Here is a 20402-nt window from a genome sequence, read left to right on the forward strand (position 1 = left end):
TACAGGCAGGATTCTATGGAGGAGCATGAAGAATTAACAAAGCTTCACAGGTGGAATTCACATCCAATGTACGTGAGGTTGCATGTGCAATTTAGTAAAGCATCCTACAGAATATTATCAATATATGGAACGTATCTTAGTGTACATTATTTTCACTAATGTAAAGCTTTCATTTAGTAACAAGGAATCTCCCTTTGTCTCCAAGTGACAAGTAAACAAAACATGTTCTTTCCTTGCATTGTAGGACATGCACTAGGAAACACTACATATGACAAGCTTTTTTTCTACCCTAAAAAAAAGTTGTAACATAGAAAATATGGTGGTATTTATTGTACAGGAGTTCCAGAGAGTGTAGGTGAAGAGAGGTACATCCCCTAGCACCAACGCTATGATAGGTACAAAGAAAAATTCTCAAGTAAAAAAAGCCAAAGGAATGTGAGATTTCCCTCGTTTGTCAACCAAATGCAGCTCCTAAGTTTCAAGATGCTCAGGAAGGTGTCATCTGCACTTGAATGCCTGCAACACTAACTTTCAGCTTGTCTCTAAAGGGAATCCTAATGTGACTGAACCAAACTTGGCAGATCCGAGATAAATAACCACCCTTGATGGAGAAGGCAGCCCATGTCTTCAGTTTGCTACTATTAATTTAAGAGCAGCAGGTTTTGGTTTTTTTCCTGAGTAATTTCTGAAGCAGCCACCAGCTTTAGAGAACAGAAACACCTTGATTTTATATAAATCTTTACCTTGACTGTAAATCACATACAACCAATATATTACAGAAATACAAATATAATGGGAATATCTGTTTTTTCTACCTGTAGCTCATTTTGCTGAAGTTTAATTAAAACTTTAGGAAAGCAAACAGTTAATTTCAACAACAGGCAAAGTCAAAGTCATTTGCAAACAGAATTTAAATACCTTTTAGAATGAAAGGTGTCAACTATTCCTCAAAATACAAGACAAAAAGCTTTAATGGAGCGGTTCTTTTAAAATATCCCTCTGAAATACCAACACCAGGACAGAACGAGTACCAGGATGTTAGGGGAAGGGACAATATACCACCTTCCAAATACTTTTGCTGCATGAAGAGAACAACCTTGAGCACTGACAGTGTTGGCAATCTCAAAGCAATTTCTCTAATTTGAGACTGTTTTTCTTGCAACAAGGTATGCATTACAGTGTTGTTAAAAAAATACCTTTGTCATATTCACTATTAATTCACAGAATCTGCAATACGGAGGCACAAGATCCTTTAATGCATAATTCTACATTGAACCTAGTTTCCAAGGCAACCTATGGCTCAAATTCACAAAAAAAAATTATTAACAACCTTACTAATTGTTCCTGTCCTAAATAGGTTAAAAAAAGCCCCAAAACATAAGCCCATCAATCTCTCTTTACAAGGATGACTACTGGTATTGGAGAAACCAAAACAGAAGCAACATAACCTGCAGATTAAAAATAATGCTCTTTACATCAGTATATAGAAAAAGCTTCATTGCTGTCAGAAACTAAGATTCCAGACAATGACAATGACCTTAATCTCTCATGGTAGCAGGAATATATGGGAGAAATGCTTGTCTAAGTCCTTTCCCTCTGTTTGAAACCCTGACTTTTCTATTTAAGCTTATTGTTCTGTGGACCTCAAATTCATAGAATGGTTTGGGTTGGAAGGGACCTTAAAGATCATCTAGTTCCAACCCCCCTGCTGTGGGCAGGGACACTTTCCACTAACCAGGTTGCTCAAAGCCCCATCGAACCTGGCCTTGAACACTTCCAGGGATGGGCATCTACCACCTCTCTGGGCAACCTGTTCAGTGCCTCACCACCGTCACAGTGAAGAACTTCTTCCCTACATCTAATCTAAACTTACCTTCTTTCGGTTTAAAGCCATTATCCCCTCTCCTATCACTACATGCCCTTGTAAAAAGTCCCTCTCCAGCTTTCTTGTAGGCCCCTTTTAGGTACTGGGAGGCTGCTATAAGGTCTCCCTGGAACCTTCTCTTCTCCAGGCTGAACAACCCCAACTATCAGCCTCTCTTCATAGGAGAGGTGCTCCAGCCCCCTGATCATCTTTGTGGCCCCCCTCTGGACTCGCTCCAACAGGTCCATGTCCTCCTCATACTGAGGGCCCCCGAGCTGAACGCAGTACTCCAGGTGGGGTCTTGCAAGAGCAGAGGGGAAGAATCACCTCCCTCAACCTGCTGGTCACACTTCTTTTGATGCAGCCCAGGATAGTTGGCTTTCTGGGCTGTGAGTGCACATTGTCAGGTCATGCTGAGCTTCTCATCAACCAACACCCCCAAGTCCTTCGCCACAGGGCTGCTCTCAATCCACTCATCACCCAGCCTGTATCTGTGCTTGGGATTGCCCCGACCCATGTGCAGGACCTTGCACTTGGCCTTGTTGAACTTCATGAAGTTCACACAGGCCCCCCTCTCAAGCCTGTCAAGGTCCCTCTGGATGGCATCCCTTCCCTTCAGCATATTGACCGCACCACACAGCTTGGTGTCATCGGCAGACTTGCTGAGGGTGCCCTCAATCCCACCGTTTCCGTCACCAACAAAGAAGTTAAACAGCGCCAGTCCTAATACCAACCCCTGAGGGGCGCCACTCGTCACTGCTCTCCACTTGGACATGGAGCTGTTGACTGCAACTCTTTGAGTGCAACCATCCAGCCAATTCCTTATCCACCAAGTGGTTCATCCATCAGATCCATGTCTCTTCAATTAGAGACAAGGATGTAATGCAGCACAGTGTCAAATGCTTTGGACAAGTCCAGGTAGATGATGTCAGTTGCTCATCCCTTATCCACCAACAGTATAACCCCATCGCAGAAGGCCACCAAATTTGTCAGGCACGATTTGCCCTTAGTGAAGCCACGTTGGAGGTCACCAATCACCTCCTTATTTTCCATGTGCCTTAGCGTAGCTTCCAGGAGGATCTGCTCCATGATCTTGCCACGCACAGAGGTGAGACTGACTGGCCTGCAGTTCTGCAGGTCTTCCTTTTTTCCCCCTTTTTAAAAATGGGGGTTATGTTTCCCCTTTTCCAGTCAGTGGGTAATTCCCCAGACTGCCATGACTTCTCAAATATGATGGCTAGTGGCTTAGCCACTTCATCTGACAGTTCACTCAGGACCTGCGGATGCATCTCATCAGGTCCCATGGACTTCTGCAGCTTTGGGTTCCTTAGGCAGTTACTATGTAACCATACAGTATAGTACAAAAAAGCAAGATTAAAGCAAGGTTTATCATAAATAGAAGATAGGTGCCATAGCCCTTTTAAAATGAAAGCGTAATAAATAGCTGAGCTTACATTCAAACTGGGTGCACAAGAGGACATGAAACAGGCATTCCCAAGTTAAGTCAGTATAAACTAACAGCAGAAGCAGTAACATTTACTAGCTTAAGTTTGGTGCTGCACAAATAGCTGAAAGCTGTTAGTGTATACTATATAGAGTATACCATATTGGGAGTTACACACTTTCATTATATTTAAGTGGTTTTATTGTTACTTTTTATTCTATAAATAACACTGTAAAGTTAATGCAGATATCACAGAATAATTTGACATGTATATTTGCTCATGGAAGAACGGACTCTAGCTCCAATCAGAGCTGAATGTCAAGCTTAAGCATGGCTTGCAAGATCCTTATTATTAGTGAAGGGCAAGTAAGTTTCAATTTTCCTTTCAGAACTACAGATTTTGCAGAGCTGACAATTCACAAAAGCGTATTTAGCACAAAAAAGGAACCCTGCAATGTCACTTTCTACAAACATACTTTTCAAAGAAAAGTCATGCTGTAACTTCCTCTTGCAGCGTTCAAAACACTAAGTCAGAAGCTGATCCTTTTAACTGGCTGCAACAGAAATCAGATATTTCTAGCTAACTAAGCCTATGTTCTTTAAGCTACAAAGTCTCTCTAGAGTGGGTAAATTGGAAGGACAACATAGGAGAAATTTTAGGACAAGGTATCAGAGTCTTCTTCACAGCTGCTGTTCATCTCTCTGAACAACAGCAAAGATATAGTCTACTTTTTTTTTTAAAATAAGCTAAGTGGATCATGCCATTAATTTAGTTATTTAAAAGACACTCATGCAGGTGCAGTAACAAACCACTGGAAAACATGCAGGGGTCAGACACTACAACATTAAAATGTTTTTTAATTCTTACCAAAATAATCTAATTTAGAGAATAAAGAATGAGGAGGCAGCTGAAAGTTTACATGTTTCAAATGAACCAAAACATTTATTTTATAAAAAGTAGTTTTATATGTCAGATTATGATCTTTAAGTTACCCAACATTCTTTAAAACTGTGAGAAGAGATCGGTATCTCTCATCAATACATATATTTATTTTCATACAAGTACAAAATATTACTATAATCTGCAAAATTGTTTAACTTTCCAGTCACATTTCATTTTTGCATTAATTTCAGATTACTTGCCATTTCCAGCTTCTGAAGTACATTTGATAATCAAAGGCAAATTTTAATGTGAGCAACTTAAATTTTGTAGTAATATTCTTTAACACTAGTTTTTCATTAGGGCAGCTTGACAGAAGTCAAGGAAAAATTGTTGGTGGGAAAAAATGTCAACTGCCAGTTCCTTCTAACATGACAGAAAGCAGTATTAAGAGCTTTCCCTACTATCTGTTGGTATTTGTGACAAAGACAGAATACTTTCTCCCAAAAATCGTGTCGTTCTAGATTTGCTTCTCAACCTACCCTAGATTATACGACACGTTATCTATTACTTCCTGATTATCTTAAAAACCTATTTCTTACTGTTTTTAATCAAGTGATCTTAATATCATCCTAGAGTCTCTTTCAAGGAGTATTGTCAGGGTGCATCCAACCTGAGATAGTGAAAACCTCCACCACTGCAAAACAAACCCTATATGCTTCCCCCATGCAGGTTAGATTCCCACTTGTACATCATAATTCCAGATGACACTAGATCAGTGCCAAAGCACAGCTATATGCCACTGTGATTGGTGAAAGCCCGAAACAGCAAGCACACTCAGGCTCCAAACATTTATGAATACACATGGAAACTGCACAAAGGATTTTATGTTCATATTTCATTTAGTATCTTAATTAAGAAAGCTTGAGCAGCTTCAGCTTGGATTTTTCTGTTTCAAATATAATAACTATATTATATAGATATAATTTCTAACTCTTGAGACGGATCTCTAGTCATGAGGCAACTGAGATTAATATCAGAGTTACTATTTGGTCTTAGTTCAGAATCTGAATTAAACTTGGCCGAGAAATAGAGGGACAGGGAATTAGCCAGGTTGCAAGTGACATTAAAGTGAGACAAAAACTGAGAAGTAAAGATACAACAAGTACTGAATGGAACTGAAACAAAGGTAAGAACCTTAGACAATAACACTGATGGATTCTTGCAGATTTCATCTTCAGCCCACTATCTGCAGGATATGGCTGCTGTGTTTACTTAGTTAGTTGATGTACTGCAGGGCAACTGAAGATAATAATCTTCCAGGAAAAACTACTAGCCCTCTATCATTCATTTGCTTCTCTGGAGATGCATGTTTTCCATTCTTCCTGTTCTATTGATGCCATCCTTCATTTTGCTTCCAGGTATCATAACCCTCTAAAGAACAGATTAATTCATTTCTCCTCCTAAGGGTCCAATAGTATATGTTGAAAAGGTTTCTAGGCTCAGGCAGGAAGAAATTAGTCTTGTATGGATTAAGTCTTGTCTGGCCTCAGCCACCTAAGCCTAAGAAACAGCTATAGCAGATGGAATCTCAACTACTGAGATCAAAGGGTAACTTGAGCTGGCAAACAGAGGGCTACTTGCCCAAAGGACAGAAGCCTGAACTCTCCGTGGTCCAACCCCAGCAGCCAGGGAGGCTGGAGCCCACATTCAGGACATTCTTGATACCTTTCTTTCTTGTCAATCCTAATATTATTGTTATTGCCAGCTTCTTGCTTCAAATGTTGAGCCATGCAGATGTGCTGGAAAACACACACTGTTAGGATGGATTGATTTGGCCAGTCTTTCACAGCTAAACCAAATTCATCTCAACTCTCTTAAATGGTAAGGGTGCTCAAGGGCAAAGGACATAAAAACTATCTTCTGTAAAACCACCAAGGAAAAAAGGGAGCTGACTGCCCTGCTCAAGGCCCTTTTATATTCTGAATCGGGCTTTAACTTTCAATTGTTTTAAATACCTAAAATCTAAGGGTTTCTGTTTCCATTAAATCACATTTTCATATGCTCTGGCTGTAAACTTGTCCAGCTTTTTCATAATAGAATAGAACAGACTATTTCAGTTGGAAGGGATCTACAGCGATCATCTAGGCAAACAGCCTGACTAATTCAGGGCTGACCAAGTTAAAGCATGTTATTAAGGGAATTGTCCAAATGACTCTTAAACAATGACAGGCTTGGGGCATCGACCATCTCTCTAGGAAGCCTATTCCACTGTTTGACCACCCTCTTGGCAAAGAAATGCTTTCTAATGTCCAGGCTAAACCTCCCCCGGCACAGCTTTAAACCATTCCCACACGTCCTATCACTAGGTACCAGGGGACCCTCTCCACTTCTCTCTCCTCAGAGAGCAAAGAGGTCACCCCCTCAGCCTCCTTTTCTCCAAACTAGACAAGCCCAAAGTCCTTTGGTCCTCCTCATAGGACTTTCCTTCCAGCCCTTTCACCAGCTTTGTTGCCCTCAAGGACCTTAATATTCTTAAATCATGGGGCCCAGAACTGCACAGTATTCAAGGTGAGAGCACACCATAAGTTACTAACAGCCCCACTGACATAAGAAAAATTAAATTGCTTTCATGTAGCTTGAGTTAATTTAATTGAATGCTTCCTATTGTAGCATTTACTTCAGTAGGAACCAGGCATTTCACTCAGCATTGGTTTTATACTGTGCTTGAACAGTTTTGTCATACTGTGCTTGAGTAGTTTTGTACTTCTGAAGAAAACACTCAGATCAACTGTACTGGTTCAAAAGTGAATGTTAAGACTCCACTTACAATTTAAAAGTCTTTAAGGTATGAACATCGCACCTTTTAGAAGGAAATAGCATAAGCAATTAGTAATCTATGGTTTGTTTTTTTTTTTTAAATCTAAGATTATACACAGAGGATGTGGGTTTTTGGGTTTTTTTTTGTTTTTTTTTTTTTTTTTTTTTTTGAGGGGGAGCACTATTACAGAAAATCTGTGGTATTAGGGGAGGTCACGACACAAAGAAGAATAGCTGGTCTCCAGGCAAATAATAGCCATTTTAAGTTTAAAATTAACATACAGTGAAAAAGCTGGATAACATATCAATAAGCAAAGTGTGAGTATTATCAGAATAGCAAAATAATGAAAGCTAGCCAATTCTGGAATTTAGGAATTTTGTTTGAAAGCACCCTGCGGTCATATGTGAGTGATCTCCACATCCTTTCCCTGGGGTACTGCTTCTGCATATTGGCACCGCTGCAGTGCCTACCTCCTTTTCCCAAAAGGGTTTTTAGAAAAGTAATGCTAGTTGGTGTTACATTGTAATTAGAGATCCATGATTTCGATTTCACTGCTTTTGAAGATTAGTAACTCCCCCCAGTCTTATCTCTTCCAACAGACCAGCTCCACCAGCACTGGCAGGATTAGAAAACCCTCTATCAGGGAAGCAAACACCCTAGTGGCCAGGTATCACCTCTGCTCAAGGAAAAGGTTCTTGTAACAGTGTAAGCAGCCAATACACAACCAACCCAACCTCCTGCCTCAGAGGTTATGTATAGAAAGGGAGTAGCACGGGCAGTGAAGCAGGAAATGAGCCCTACAGATCAAAAAAATCAGCTGCTAAAACAGAACTCACTTAGGCCCCTTCAGTTTTGGAAGCTCTCACCTCTCTCAGCCTGCTCTGAAGTACTAGAGTGACTGTACTTGCATGCATATCAAGAGTTACACCGAGAACTCCTGAGAAGAAAAATCTGTTCCCCAAAAATTTGCTTCTTAGAATGAGGGAAAATTCTGCCCACCAAAAATTATCAGTTGAGATTCATGGTTGGAGTATCATACTTAAATCCTCCTTTGTCTGGCTTTCTAAGAGAAAGGTACTTTCTGTACCTTAAAAAGCAGCAGCAGCAGCTAGTCTCAAGAAACACACGCGATGGCTACTGAGAACTACTAAGCATGTGGAGACCTTCCAAACTCAATCAGCATAGGACCAGGATGCACAGCTGGCAACACAGGAGTGCGGGGACAGACTGCTTCAAAGCATGCTGATCTTAAATACCTGAAACCATTACTGCATAGTACCCCCCCAAAATCAAATATAGTAGTCATGATAAAACAAAGTTTAAAAACAAATAAATAAATAAATAAATCACTGGAAACCACCTGGAAGACACTGGAAGGCTTAAGCCTGCTTTTGCTACTCAACCAAGGTCTAATTATAAGATACAGAAGATCAATGTAATCAAATTTCAGTTGCAGGTGTTTCATCCCAAGAGCAGCACAAGCACAAAGTTTTCCAAAACACTCTTAATGAACACATCAGAGCAGGGAAAGAAATACACATCAACAAGAAAATAAGCCGTTTTAAATAATAAGAAAGCATCTAAGATTGTTTTCACTTTAATAACTACAAACTTAAAAACAGAGAAAAACAAAAACAATGGTTTTATAGGCAGTCAAAATCCAGGCACACCAGTTGCTGTTCCTCAGAAAACAGTGTACCATCTTTACTAAAAATGTCTAGAGAGTAGGACATTTCCCTACCACCCTTAGTTTGATCTTTTCTGACTTAGAAATATTTACTTGGTAACAATCTGCCACAGCCTCTTTTCAGAGTAGGCTTTAAAATTCTTACTCTGTGTTAAAAGACACTGCATTAAAAATGTAAATGAAGTTTATTCAGAAGGGTAAATGTGGTAACTAGTGTCCTTTCAGTGACTTTACAGTGACTCATTCTAGACTTTCAAAAAACACATCACTAACATCACACACCACTATTGATAAGAGTGAAAAAAAGTTTCCTGTAATTTGAAAAGATGGAAACAATTTCTTTACTCAACAGTCAGTACTTGGAAAAGTTATTAAACAGAGGTCATAGAAAGGCTTCATTCTAACGAAATAGTGCTGAAAGTTTAAATTGTGGGGGAGAGAACTATCACAATCATGGATTTCCTTTACAGTTTTTCTCAAAGTAGCTTTGACATGGTTAGAGATAGGGTAAATGTGACAAAATTCTCTGAATCTACCAGGAAACACATCAGGAGGAAGTGATGTTACCCCCTGTCCAGATCAACCTAACAAAGAGAAGAATGAATTCTTATAGTTTTTGCTTTAAGATTACTCAGACCTAAAACCAGTTTTCTGTACTACCAGTGAGCTCTGTAACTCTGCAACCGAAGCCAGCCATAGATAATTTTAAGAGGATGCTACAAGTCACCAGCCTGAATAGAAATGGAGGGAGAGGGATTAAGCTGCAGAGCAGAGACTGCAGCTGCCCCAGCTCTGCTTCCCCAGACTGCCTACACTTTCACTGGCCTAGTGCTCCTTACCCTAGCCAGCTGATTGACTCTAGCTTGTAACTGACATGACCTTGCCTGAATTTCTCTGTAGCCTCTTCTCTCATTTAGTCTGTCCTTCCTTCAACTACTGCAGGGAAAAAACAAAAACACCACCAAGGGACTAACAGGACTGCCCATATGCAATCAGAAGGAACACTTACTATTAGGCCAGAAGTATAGCGAAGCTTGGTAGACTTTTCTTGGCAGCTTTAGGAAACCACACACAAGCTAAAAGCAACAGGGTTTTAAAGGCTGATATCAAGAATTTAAAAGCATTTGCTTGTTGCAGTTTGAAGCTATCAGACCAGTTCAGATGAAAACAAGAAAGATTCATTCCCTGAGGAAACAAACCTGAGGTTTTGCTGATTGACTATAGATATAAAGGGAGACAATATCCATTCCGTAGCCTTGCCTCTCTACATCTTACAAAAGGATGGGACAAAAGGGATCAGAGAGTGCGTATAGCTTGGCCAAAACAAGTCATTTAGTTATAGGATGTGAACTTCTAACCTTTGTGAGAAAGCAGAACATATCATATTAAAGAGAACAGCTTCTCCCCAGTGTGGAGGTACAAAAAAATAGTAGCCCAGCCACCCAAAAATCCATCCGTCATTTGTTAATAATTTGCTCAGATGTCCTGCTCAAAGCCCAGAAGCCTGCTAAATACTTCCAAGTCATGTTTGCTTCCCAAGGGTTTTAGAAGCTGAACTGGCAAGTGAGAGGAAAAATAAGGAGAGGATAGAGGAGAAAAAGGCTGACAAAGTAAGCCTTTATTTATACATAACTTCAGGGTTTTTCTTTGTCACTTCTGGGGCTTAGGTATATGCAACATAAACTTCAGTTACACTTCAATTTTGTGTTACTTTTGCTATGGAACAACTCACACATTTCTTTTGTTTTTAGAATATCCATCATGTATTGGACTATTCCTTACACTTCAATATGCTTACAGAAAAGTTTAAAAGCTTAGCATCAAGAACTGAATGCTTGACCAAGATAAGATGACATTCAAAACATGTAAAAAATAACTGCCTAACATCATAATAAACTGACATCTTGCTGCAGAATGACATCTACCATTAAATGACAGAGTTCTATCTCCTTCTCCCTGTCATTATTACTAACCAAAACTAAGAGCAACCCAGAAACTGTGATTTAAATCTAGTATTTGTGTGTGTAATGTCAGATCAGTTCTTCTGTGGGAGTAGTGATACTCTGCGTTACAAATTTAACACCAGTGTCTTGCACCTACACCTACATGAACATTTAAAAGAAAACTGCACAATTTAGGTTAAGCACTGCTATGGACCATGTGGACCTGGCACTGAATCCCTACAGCTTCTTAGAAAAGCACCATCCCCCTCAAAAAAAAAAGAAGGTTATGCGGTAAGTTAACTTCCTCCCTTCATCTTTATCAGCTTTGAAACAATATGACAAGCAGACCTATTTGTGATGCTCTGTGTTAAAAGCACAATTAACTTTGAGATGGACACCTACGCTCCAAGACTGGCTAATTGTATTTATGGTATTAAATATTTCATTGCCAGTCATTAGGCAAGTCCAGATTAAAAGGCCCTCTGCTCCCCACATCAGTTCACAGCAATTCCAGTGACAAGCTAAATGGAAGAGAACAGGAGGCAGCTCTTTCTCCAATGAGGAAGAAGTTATCTGCTTTTTAAGGAAATTGAAAATCTAGCTTTTCTTTAAGCTCTATTATCAGTTGCATGTTTTATAGTTTACAAGCTTTGGGAGTTAAGGCTTTCCAACTCCATTATTACTCTTTTTTTGGTGCAGGTGTTTCAGAGGCCTTTGAGCATGAGTACCCAAAAAGGAAGTTTTGATCATAAGTTTCGTATTTGCTGGCAAAACACACTGGTCAAAAATATCTATTTGCTTACAGAATCTTACAAAAAAAAAAAAAAAAAATCTGTCACAGCCCAAAAAAAGCATTTCAAATCACATCTAGAGTGTCAAAAATAAGTAAACTGACATTAGAGGAACTTATTTCTACTAAATCACTTTTATTTTAAATGTCTTTATACAGTTAACACTCAAAACCTGTATTTCACAGCTGAAGAAGTTGTATTTCAAGCTAGTTTAAGTTTGAGATCAATAGTTCGCCAAAAGCCTAACAGGGCAAAATCGTTAAATTAGAAACATGAACAACAGCCACAGAATGACTTCATACTCCAGAGTGCACACAAAGCAAGCACAGCCATTCTTATTTGCTCAGAAAATGAAGAATCTTATTAAGAGACTACAGACCAAGAAATCATTAACAGGTGATCATCTAAGAAGACCAAAAAGACTGGAACTTGAAATGCACTTTAGTAGGAAACAAAAAAACAAGGCTACATAGAATATGAGAAAAACGGAAAAACATAACTAAAGATTGCATCATGCAAAGTAGTAATAGTGAAAAGGAAGGAGAGATGATGTGGATAAACAACCGAACATGAGACAGTGCAATATCATGAAAAAACAGGGACAATGTAATCTTTGGATATATTAGCCAGAGTCATGAAATAGATTACGTTCCTGCACTTAACTTTACCTGTCTCATGACAAGACATTATAAAAATCTGCATGCAATTCTGGTACTCATAGCTTAAGCAGATATATGGAAAGGGAATAGGAGAGAGCTATGAAGTGATTGAGCACTGATGATTTGATCAAACAACAGAAAACCAAGTCAGATATATTTATGTTAAAAAATGAACATAATACTAATTGGGTGAAAGCTATCAAAAAACAACTGATCATTATGGGATTCACCATTTCTTCATTTCATAAAATCAAGACTAGAGTACTTTTTAGGAGACCCATATCAGTCAAACAATGGAAGCTGGATGGCATTTAAAGGCTATGTTAAAGTAAAAATAACGCAAAACGAGTACTGGCTCCTCACCTACAAAATCACATTGTTTGAAGTAACCTTTAAAGTTTTTTGTGTTTTTTTTTAGTAGAACGCTAACACGTGAGTAGAAGATTGACCTAAACTCAGCTACTCTCTTGTTATCTTACTAGATGATAAATGATTTGTATGCAATGCTTACTGTACTTCTCTAAGTATTTTTAATGTACTGATCACAGCATTATATAAGCATTATGTGATTAAAAGAAATGATTGCTTTATCTTTTAATAAATCTAGCGCCTGCTGCACTAGAAAAATATTCAATGTGCAAATTCTTTATGCAAGTTCCATTAAATTTATTTGTACATTCCATATATGAAGAGATGAAAAAGATGCAAGTAGTCGAGAAATCACAGGGAAAAGGCAGCTTTGACACAATACAGTAAAATCATCACCTTGAAGGAAAGATTTCAGAGGGAAGACAGACACTAGCAATACCAGTTTAAAAAAAAAAGTAAACTAGAGAGTTACTAGCTTGTAACTTAGGAATAATAACCAAGAAAACCTTTGCAGATAGGTGCAGCAGAATTCAGACAGGACAACAGTATACAAGTATAGAAAGGACAGACTACAGTAAGACACCATGATTTCTCAAAGCCAAGAAAATATAAAGAACAGTCATTTCTGGTTCTCTCATCAAGGGAGCCGTGAGTTCATGGGACTGTGAAAGCTGCAAAAGGAACTGAAAGCATAAGGAACAACAGAGAGGCCAAAGGATACATCTTCAGATCCTACAGTGACATGGTAGCAGCAAATAACTTTTCTGGTTTCAAGATTCACATAAAGGGAGAAAGAGTTTTACAACAAATCCTCCAATACTGGTCATAGCAGTAAGTACAGAAAAGAATGGTTGCTGGAATCAAAATGTGTGCATTTTTTTGGACAGAGGATGTTTTCAATCTATTAATAAGTCAAAATTACCAATTACAGGACAAAAAAAATACAGAAGTCTGAGTTTAAAAGCCTGTAGCTGGGTGCTTGTACAGAAGCAATTATTACCAGTTCACAAGTAGATAAGATAGATTTAAAGCCCATAAGATCGATTTAAAGCCTTGGCTTATAAAGGAGGCATATTCAGCAATATAGCATTATCCCACTTTGCACTTATCCCACTTGTATTCACAGTAGGTTAATAGGGAAAAAAAGTGGAGGAAGAAAAAACCCACAAAGTACAAAAAGTAATCAGTATCAAGTCACACATTTAATGCCATCACTTGTTACCTGGATTTCTAATTCAGCAATATGCTGTTGGAGTTCAGCCACAGCTGCAATGCGGTCTGCCTCACGGAGCCGTACTGCCATCACTTCTTCTTTACTCTGAAAGTAGTAATAGATTGAAGCTAACAAATAATATCAGTTTCAGTTGATTAAAGACTGCGCACTGCTTTTACCCAAAATCATGTAAGTAAAGAAAACTTAATATACTGCTGTGTTAAATATCATGCCTATTGATAAGGCATATTCTAAAGAACACAAATTTAATTTTAACCCATAGAACTGTGTAGTCATCTAATATCAATTCTAAACTATAATAATCTAAAAAAAATTCAGTGTAGTTTTGAAAACATGCTGTTATCAATTTCCAAGTCCACAAAACAGCTGTCTTGTGTTCCTGAAATGTTATATTGTAAATTAAGAGTATCAACAAAAAAACAGCTCATGCTTCAACTTTTGACTTTATATATGAACAGCAAAGCTGCACAAAAGTTATTTCATCATTCTCTTTGAAAAAAAAAAAAAAAAAACCAAACACAAACCCAGATATTCTCAACCTCATTTAAGTCCAGCTATCTCAATCACAGTATACAATAAAGATTTGCAAGACAGTTTAGAATAAAATTCTAATGCCAGTAATCTACAATCAGACTCCTGGTGTAAGTATAACCTGTAAATTTGCCTATGATAGGCAATTTGAGTTTAGACAAGAGAGAAGGAAATTTCCTTATTTCTATTTGATGGGGCAAGTCCTCAAGACTTCAGCACAAAACAATTAATATTGTATCGTCAGCAGCTTCTCACAACCACAGAGAGAAAGAAGTATAGATACTGAGTGAGCAATACTTCCAGCTGGAGTGCAAGTAATTCTGGGGAAGAGACAAACTAGGCTCAGGTGTACCTACTTTTATGGCAGACTGGTATAACTGCAAACTGTAGTTACCGTAAATCAGTTCCAGTATTTCAGTTATTTTAATGTCTGCTTCAAACTGACAGTACTTAACCACTCTTCATTAGAAAGTTTGGCTGAGACTGAATTGAATATGCCAAAGCTTATCTATAGTAGCTACTTGAAAACATGCTGTTTGTTTTGAAGAGGATTCCTGTAATGAAGATACATCATCTACAGGATCCAACTAACAGCATTTGTAATCAGTGGAGTCCATTTCAGAGGAATCCATCATGTGCTAGCCAAAGTTTAGCCATTATTGCTAAATTCTGCTGCTTGATTGCTTGAATGAAGCCAAACCCACAAGTCCACAGGATTGCATGCATTTAACTGAAAGCTGAAGGACAGACTGGCTTGGTTTAAGTTTGGTATCTGAGATTAGTCAGTAGTGTTGCTCGAGATGGCACTGATGCTTTATCTCTGAAACAGAGCATGTTCTCAATAATTACCACAAAAGTTGATATAGTAGGAAAGACAAGACTGGGCTGGGGGCACAAATCTTACGTTGTAAATTCTTCAGCAAAACTGATTAGAAAGATCAGTGCTGTGGTTCAAGAAATAATCTGAAATTAAGTCCTTGCTGTAGAAGCAATAGTCAGATAAAAAGGGGAAAACATAACAGTACACAGTGTGTACACAGTGACAGAAAACAGTTGCCATATAGGTGGTACGAGATGCAACTTGCTACAAAAATTTTAATTTCTGCTTATGTATTTTAAGCTATCCTTTAAAGAAAAATACAAGCTCCAGAAACAATGTGCCAGATTGTTCTGCATAGAAAAACAACTGGGGAGTTGAAAATCCAAATATATCTTTTTTTGATACACCTTTTCAAGTAGAAATATTGCTACGTAGCCAAGATGTAGTGACAGAAATAAAACTAGACCATCATTTCAGATGAGTTGAACAATAGGAAGGAAAAAAAAAAACCCACCACCTTAATATTTGTCTGTATTGCTCCATGACATTACCCGAAAGATGACTGAAACTTTCTTCATCAGTTTTGAATACAAAGTTGTTATATCAGTAACATGTTAAACAGCTTTATTTCAGGAATTTACACAGCAGTACTGTCTTTTCAGTTCAACCTGCCTATTATCATCTGCATTTCAAGCCAAATCTAAGTTGGTAGCAACACTATTTGGTAAAATTACAGATACTGAACCTGGTTCTGGAAGGACTATAGCTATGACAAGTCTGTTCTTACTGCTGGAGGGTTGCCCTTCACACTTGTAACATATGTCTTACATAGTAGCTATAGGACACACTGGTTTCTTGTACAGGTAGGTAGTATAAAAAAAGCCAGTAACGTTTCAAGGTTTTGGTTTGACAAGCATAACAATGTTTTTCAACTTTAAACTTCAGCTGTTGTTTTTTTTCTTTTAATTCACTTCAACATTAAAATCTCATTTTCCTCACACAGTGAGATAACCTTAAGCAATCCCAAGCAGGAATTTCCTTCATTTATTGCAGTATAGAGTTGGGGAGACAGGAACCTAATACAGTCTCTTCTATAACAACAAAAAGTGAAAGCATTTGGCATGAATCTTAGATTAAGCTAAAAAAAATCATACTTCCAGTAGTTTGAGCGTGGAGAGCAAGGGACAGGAAACAGAATGACAATCCTTACAAATCAATTGTCAAAGGACAATGGCTTTTTATATCCTCTCATTTTTCACTTAGCTGTATATTATAGAGTTTGAAATTGTTAAGTTTTTCTTAAGTTTGAAACAGCAATAGGAAGTTCAATACCAAGTTATGCCCCATTTAAGGAGAGGAGAACACTTAAACTTGTGCATATTGTTTAACATGGCTTAATTTTGTTGATGACACGGCATTCTTATTAAATCTGTAAAACATTGCTGAATTGTTTATATAAATTATTAAAGTCACAATGACAGTTCACAACAAATGTCAGAGGCAGAGGGAAAAGGGAATATGAGGGGAAACTACATGAAAGAAAGGTAGTTTCCGACAAGTTAAATTTGAGCATCTTTCAATACAGTTAGCAAAAAAAACCTTGTATATTTAAACAGTACAGAAGCCTATATGGTATTATACTAACCCTCATCCCAAGAGGTCACACTCTAGTTCGCAGTTAAACAGTGGAACTCCAGGTAATGTATATGCATCAAATTGGTAATACTTCATTTTATATCATAAATGTCAACTTGGAAAACGTACTACAATGTAAACTGTGATCTTTTTCCTGTCAGTGACTTCAGGATCTAATGTTTAGTGTATGTCAGTACTGCTACTTCACTGGCTATTGACCACTGCTACTTTCAGAGAATATCTAAAAAATATGACTGGTGCTTTGTCTATTACTATCACACTTTTCTCTAACCCATGTTAGAACATAACTTTCCAAGCACATTATCCCAGTGAGAATAGTCATGTATATTAACTCATTAGTCAGGTTATAGACATATTACTCTTTTTATAGTCAACAAAAACTTCAGAATATTGACTACACCCTCTCAATCTCTTAAGGATTAATGAGGAGCTTCAGTATCAAAACCCAATCAAACAAAAAAGTTATGGGTTATATGAAGAGACATGTCACCAAAATCATGAATATTAAAAAAAAAATCAATAAGAATAATCTCATCATTAAAAAAATAGCATTTAGGAAACCAGTGATTATGGTGAACAAAAAAAAAAGTCAGCAGAAGCAATTTCTTCTAGTTAAGATTCAGTGTATTGTTTCCTAAAAGCTTGTGATGGAGTTGTTGATGAGTCAGTATAAGTTACATCTTCACTGCACGTTAGATTCAGGTTCCATTGGAAACAAATCGAACTGGTAAGACAGCAAGAAAAATGAAAACCTAAAAAAGCCTGAAATACCTGGAGTACATCTCAGTTATTTACTGTTCTTAAATTTCTTTAAAATGGAACTGAACAACAATAAAAATCAGATTCATTTTGCTGAAAGAACTATAACTAAGGCAAAACTAGCAAGAAATTGCCAATTAGAAATTACATACTGTGCCATTGAGTAATAAACACAAGATCAGCGTTTACTACACAACTAAATCACCTAGATTAATGTATTGCCTTGGAGAAAAGAAATTACAAGAAGAAATGAAAATCCGTAAAAACTGGGAAGTGCGATATTATAGCAAAACTATGCATATTAATAAGGATGTCATTTCATCTCCAGGCTAAGCAACAATGATAAACCACTCAAGCTACATTCTTGATTCATACTGTCCGTGGAAGCCTTTGATGGAATTGCAGCTAATGCAGTCTTTGGGGTACGTATGGTGTTACAAGCAAAATGTACATATATTGGATAAAACTGAAAAACAAACACTCAACCACTAACAGCGTTCTGCATGAATGAGAATAGAAACAAGTAGTGCACATAAAAAAGGTTCAGTTACATTAAAGGCAAAACTAAGCTGTGATCATGAACAAGTTATGTAACAGCATCTGCTCTCAAGTTGCCAATTCACAACCACAGTTTAATAAATGGTATTCTGATTATTCATCTCATTACAGTACTATTTTTAACATACTACTAAGGATTTAGAAATTACTGACTGTTCAGCACTAGCATTTCATAAAAGGCTATTAATACATCTTCTAGAAATACGATTTAAGTAAAAAGTTGTTTTCCTGTCTCTAGCAAATAATCTCTTAACTATAGTGATTTGTCAACTAATAGTGCCCTTTTTTGAAGTAAATCTCAGTAGCAATTTCAGGAAAATTTTCATGAAGTTAATAGAAAAAAAGCTTGTAAGACGTATCCTTTATTTCTTGTCCCTATTATGCATGTGCAAGTTGAAGACATAAGTTATTAGTAAATGGTTATGGATTTAGTTACAAAATTAACTAATTAAATCTGAGATTCAAACTTCAGATAGGGCTCTCTTTTGTGCATCAACAGTAATAAAAACAACTCTTCTGCCCAGTGTTTTTGGGCTGTCCCCTTAAGGTCTGATTACTATTAGGCAATGACTACTCTAAAACTCCTTTCTGTAGGCCTCCCCATTCAAATAGTACTTTTACTCCCTTTTTTTGAACCTAAACTAATTCTGCAGGAATAGTTGGTATGAGGTAATGAACCTCTTCTGTCACGAAAGACACTCGGAGTACACAGTGATCAGAATCTGTTGTGTAAGAGTGTTTTTTTTTATATATTATACACAGACACTTTTCTGAGTAGAACCACACTTTAAAGAAAAGTTTATCTTTGTGGGACCACAAAGAAGCAGCTCTGTCAAAACCTCAAGTGATTTTTGTTAGATGGGAAATTCAAGATGATATTGTCAAATCAGTAAAAGAAAGTTTTGGTTTTGTGATTTCTACTTCTCAATTAAGACACAATTCTATGCAACAATAGCAGACAAGACTAAAAGTACATATACATTAGCACACAAATAGTTTATTCACAATGTTGTTTACCTTGCATTCAATCTCTGCTTGTCTACGTTTTGCTTCATTCAGCTGAGAAAGAAGTCCTTTGTTCTGTGCAGAAAGATACTGTACCTTCCCCTGTAGGTTGGTAAGCTCTTGCTCTGCCCTTCGTAAATGGTTACTATTGATCTGATTCTGAAATTTATGACAAAAAAAAGGAAAGAAAATGCATGTTAAGGAAAGATCTTTGATATTAATTTAACTCCCCAAAGTCTGACAAGACTTATAGATCATTTACTATAAAAAAAAAATTCTGATGAAAAAGCATTCAGAATTTTCTAAGTGTAATCAGAAAAGTTTGCATGACATTTGGTTTATGACCAGGATATTCAAATTGTTCTTAAACAACAGATGACTCATTGTAAGAACATTATTGCAAAGCTCCAGTACATCTGTTTTCCCAATCTCTTGCTTAGGTAAGGCAAAGATTTTGTGAACCTGTATCCCAACTACAACACCAAGCTGATGCATCCAAGAAACATCAGATATTTCAGAAATAATACATGCACATTTCTCCATCCAGTGAATTGCTGAAAGTAACATGGCATCTTAAGATCAGTGCATTAGTGCAAGTCACACCATTTTTATTTGAAGCTGTGCATAGACCAGTACATAACACAAGAACCAATGCACTTCTGTCAAATGATAGCTAAACACCATAGGCGTATACAAAGATGCTTAACACTGAAGTGAGAAGGACCTAAAGATCTTGTGACTTTAATATATGTAATCCAAACAGCAGGACACCTATGCCCCCTACTGACTAAAATAAATACACAGATGGGGAAAAACTGACAAAACAAAAGCACGCCTTAACTGTAGTGAAACAGTATTAACACTTCAATGAAAATTTTAAAAGTTAAGGCAAGAGGAAACTTTTATTCAGTTGGTATAGAAGTGGTGCCTCTGTCAGAAATAAGCCACCATGTGCTTTGCAGTAAGCTCATCTCACTTCAGTAGCACATCCTTACATGCTCTCCTGGTTTCTGGGATTGCTGAAGCTTGTCAAGTGTTTTTGTTTGCTTAGCCTTTTGGACACAGGTCTCCAAGTAACAGTTAAGTTTAGCACGTATTTCATTGGAAGATTTCTCAAAAGCCTGTTACAAATACTTCTTAATCAACAGCAAATTGTGGTTATTGATTCAGTTGAAAGTTCTCTAATATCATATGAACTCACCAACTTGAGTGCACTTTCATTTCAGATTTGTTCGCTTAATAACAACTTATTCCCTAGTTACACAAAAAAGATCTTGGCAGACAAGTTATTTTTGTCTTTTCTGCATAAATCTCAGCAATGGTGAATCATGCTTTTCTTTTCTGGCACATGAAAGGTAAAGCTTCTGCTAAAAAAACCTGA

General features: G+C 37.4%; 1 protein-coding gene across 1 annotated transcript in view; it reads right to left on the minus strand.

The window, feature by feature from the left end:
• EVI5 (ecotropic viral integration site 5) overlaps positions 1-20402 on the minus strand; it is an 87731-nt gene that overhangs the window by 24465 nt on the left and 42864 nt on the right. Inside the window, exons 17-18 of the mRNA XM_010582641.1 lie at positions 19034-19180; positions 13681-13776 (exon numbers count right to left, since the gene is read on the minus strand). Of these exons, the coding sequence (XP_010580943.1) occupies positions 13681-13776; positions 19034-19180 (243 nt within the window). The remainder of the gene's footprint in view (positions 1-13680; positions 13777-19033; positions 19181-20402) is intronic.

The sequence above is a fragment of the Haliaeetus leucocephalus genome, unplaced genomic scaffold (assembly GCF_000737465.1).
Source record: "Haliaeetus leucocephalus isolate CR32 unplaced genomic scaffold, Haliaeetus_leucocephalus-4.0 Scaffold848, whole genome shotgun sequence".
Lineage (NCBI taxonomy): Eukaryota > Metazoa > Chordata > Aves > Accipitriformes > Accipitridae > Haliaeetus > Haliaeetus leucocephalus.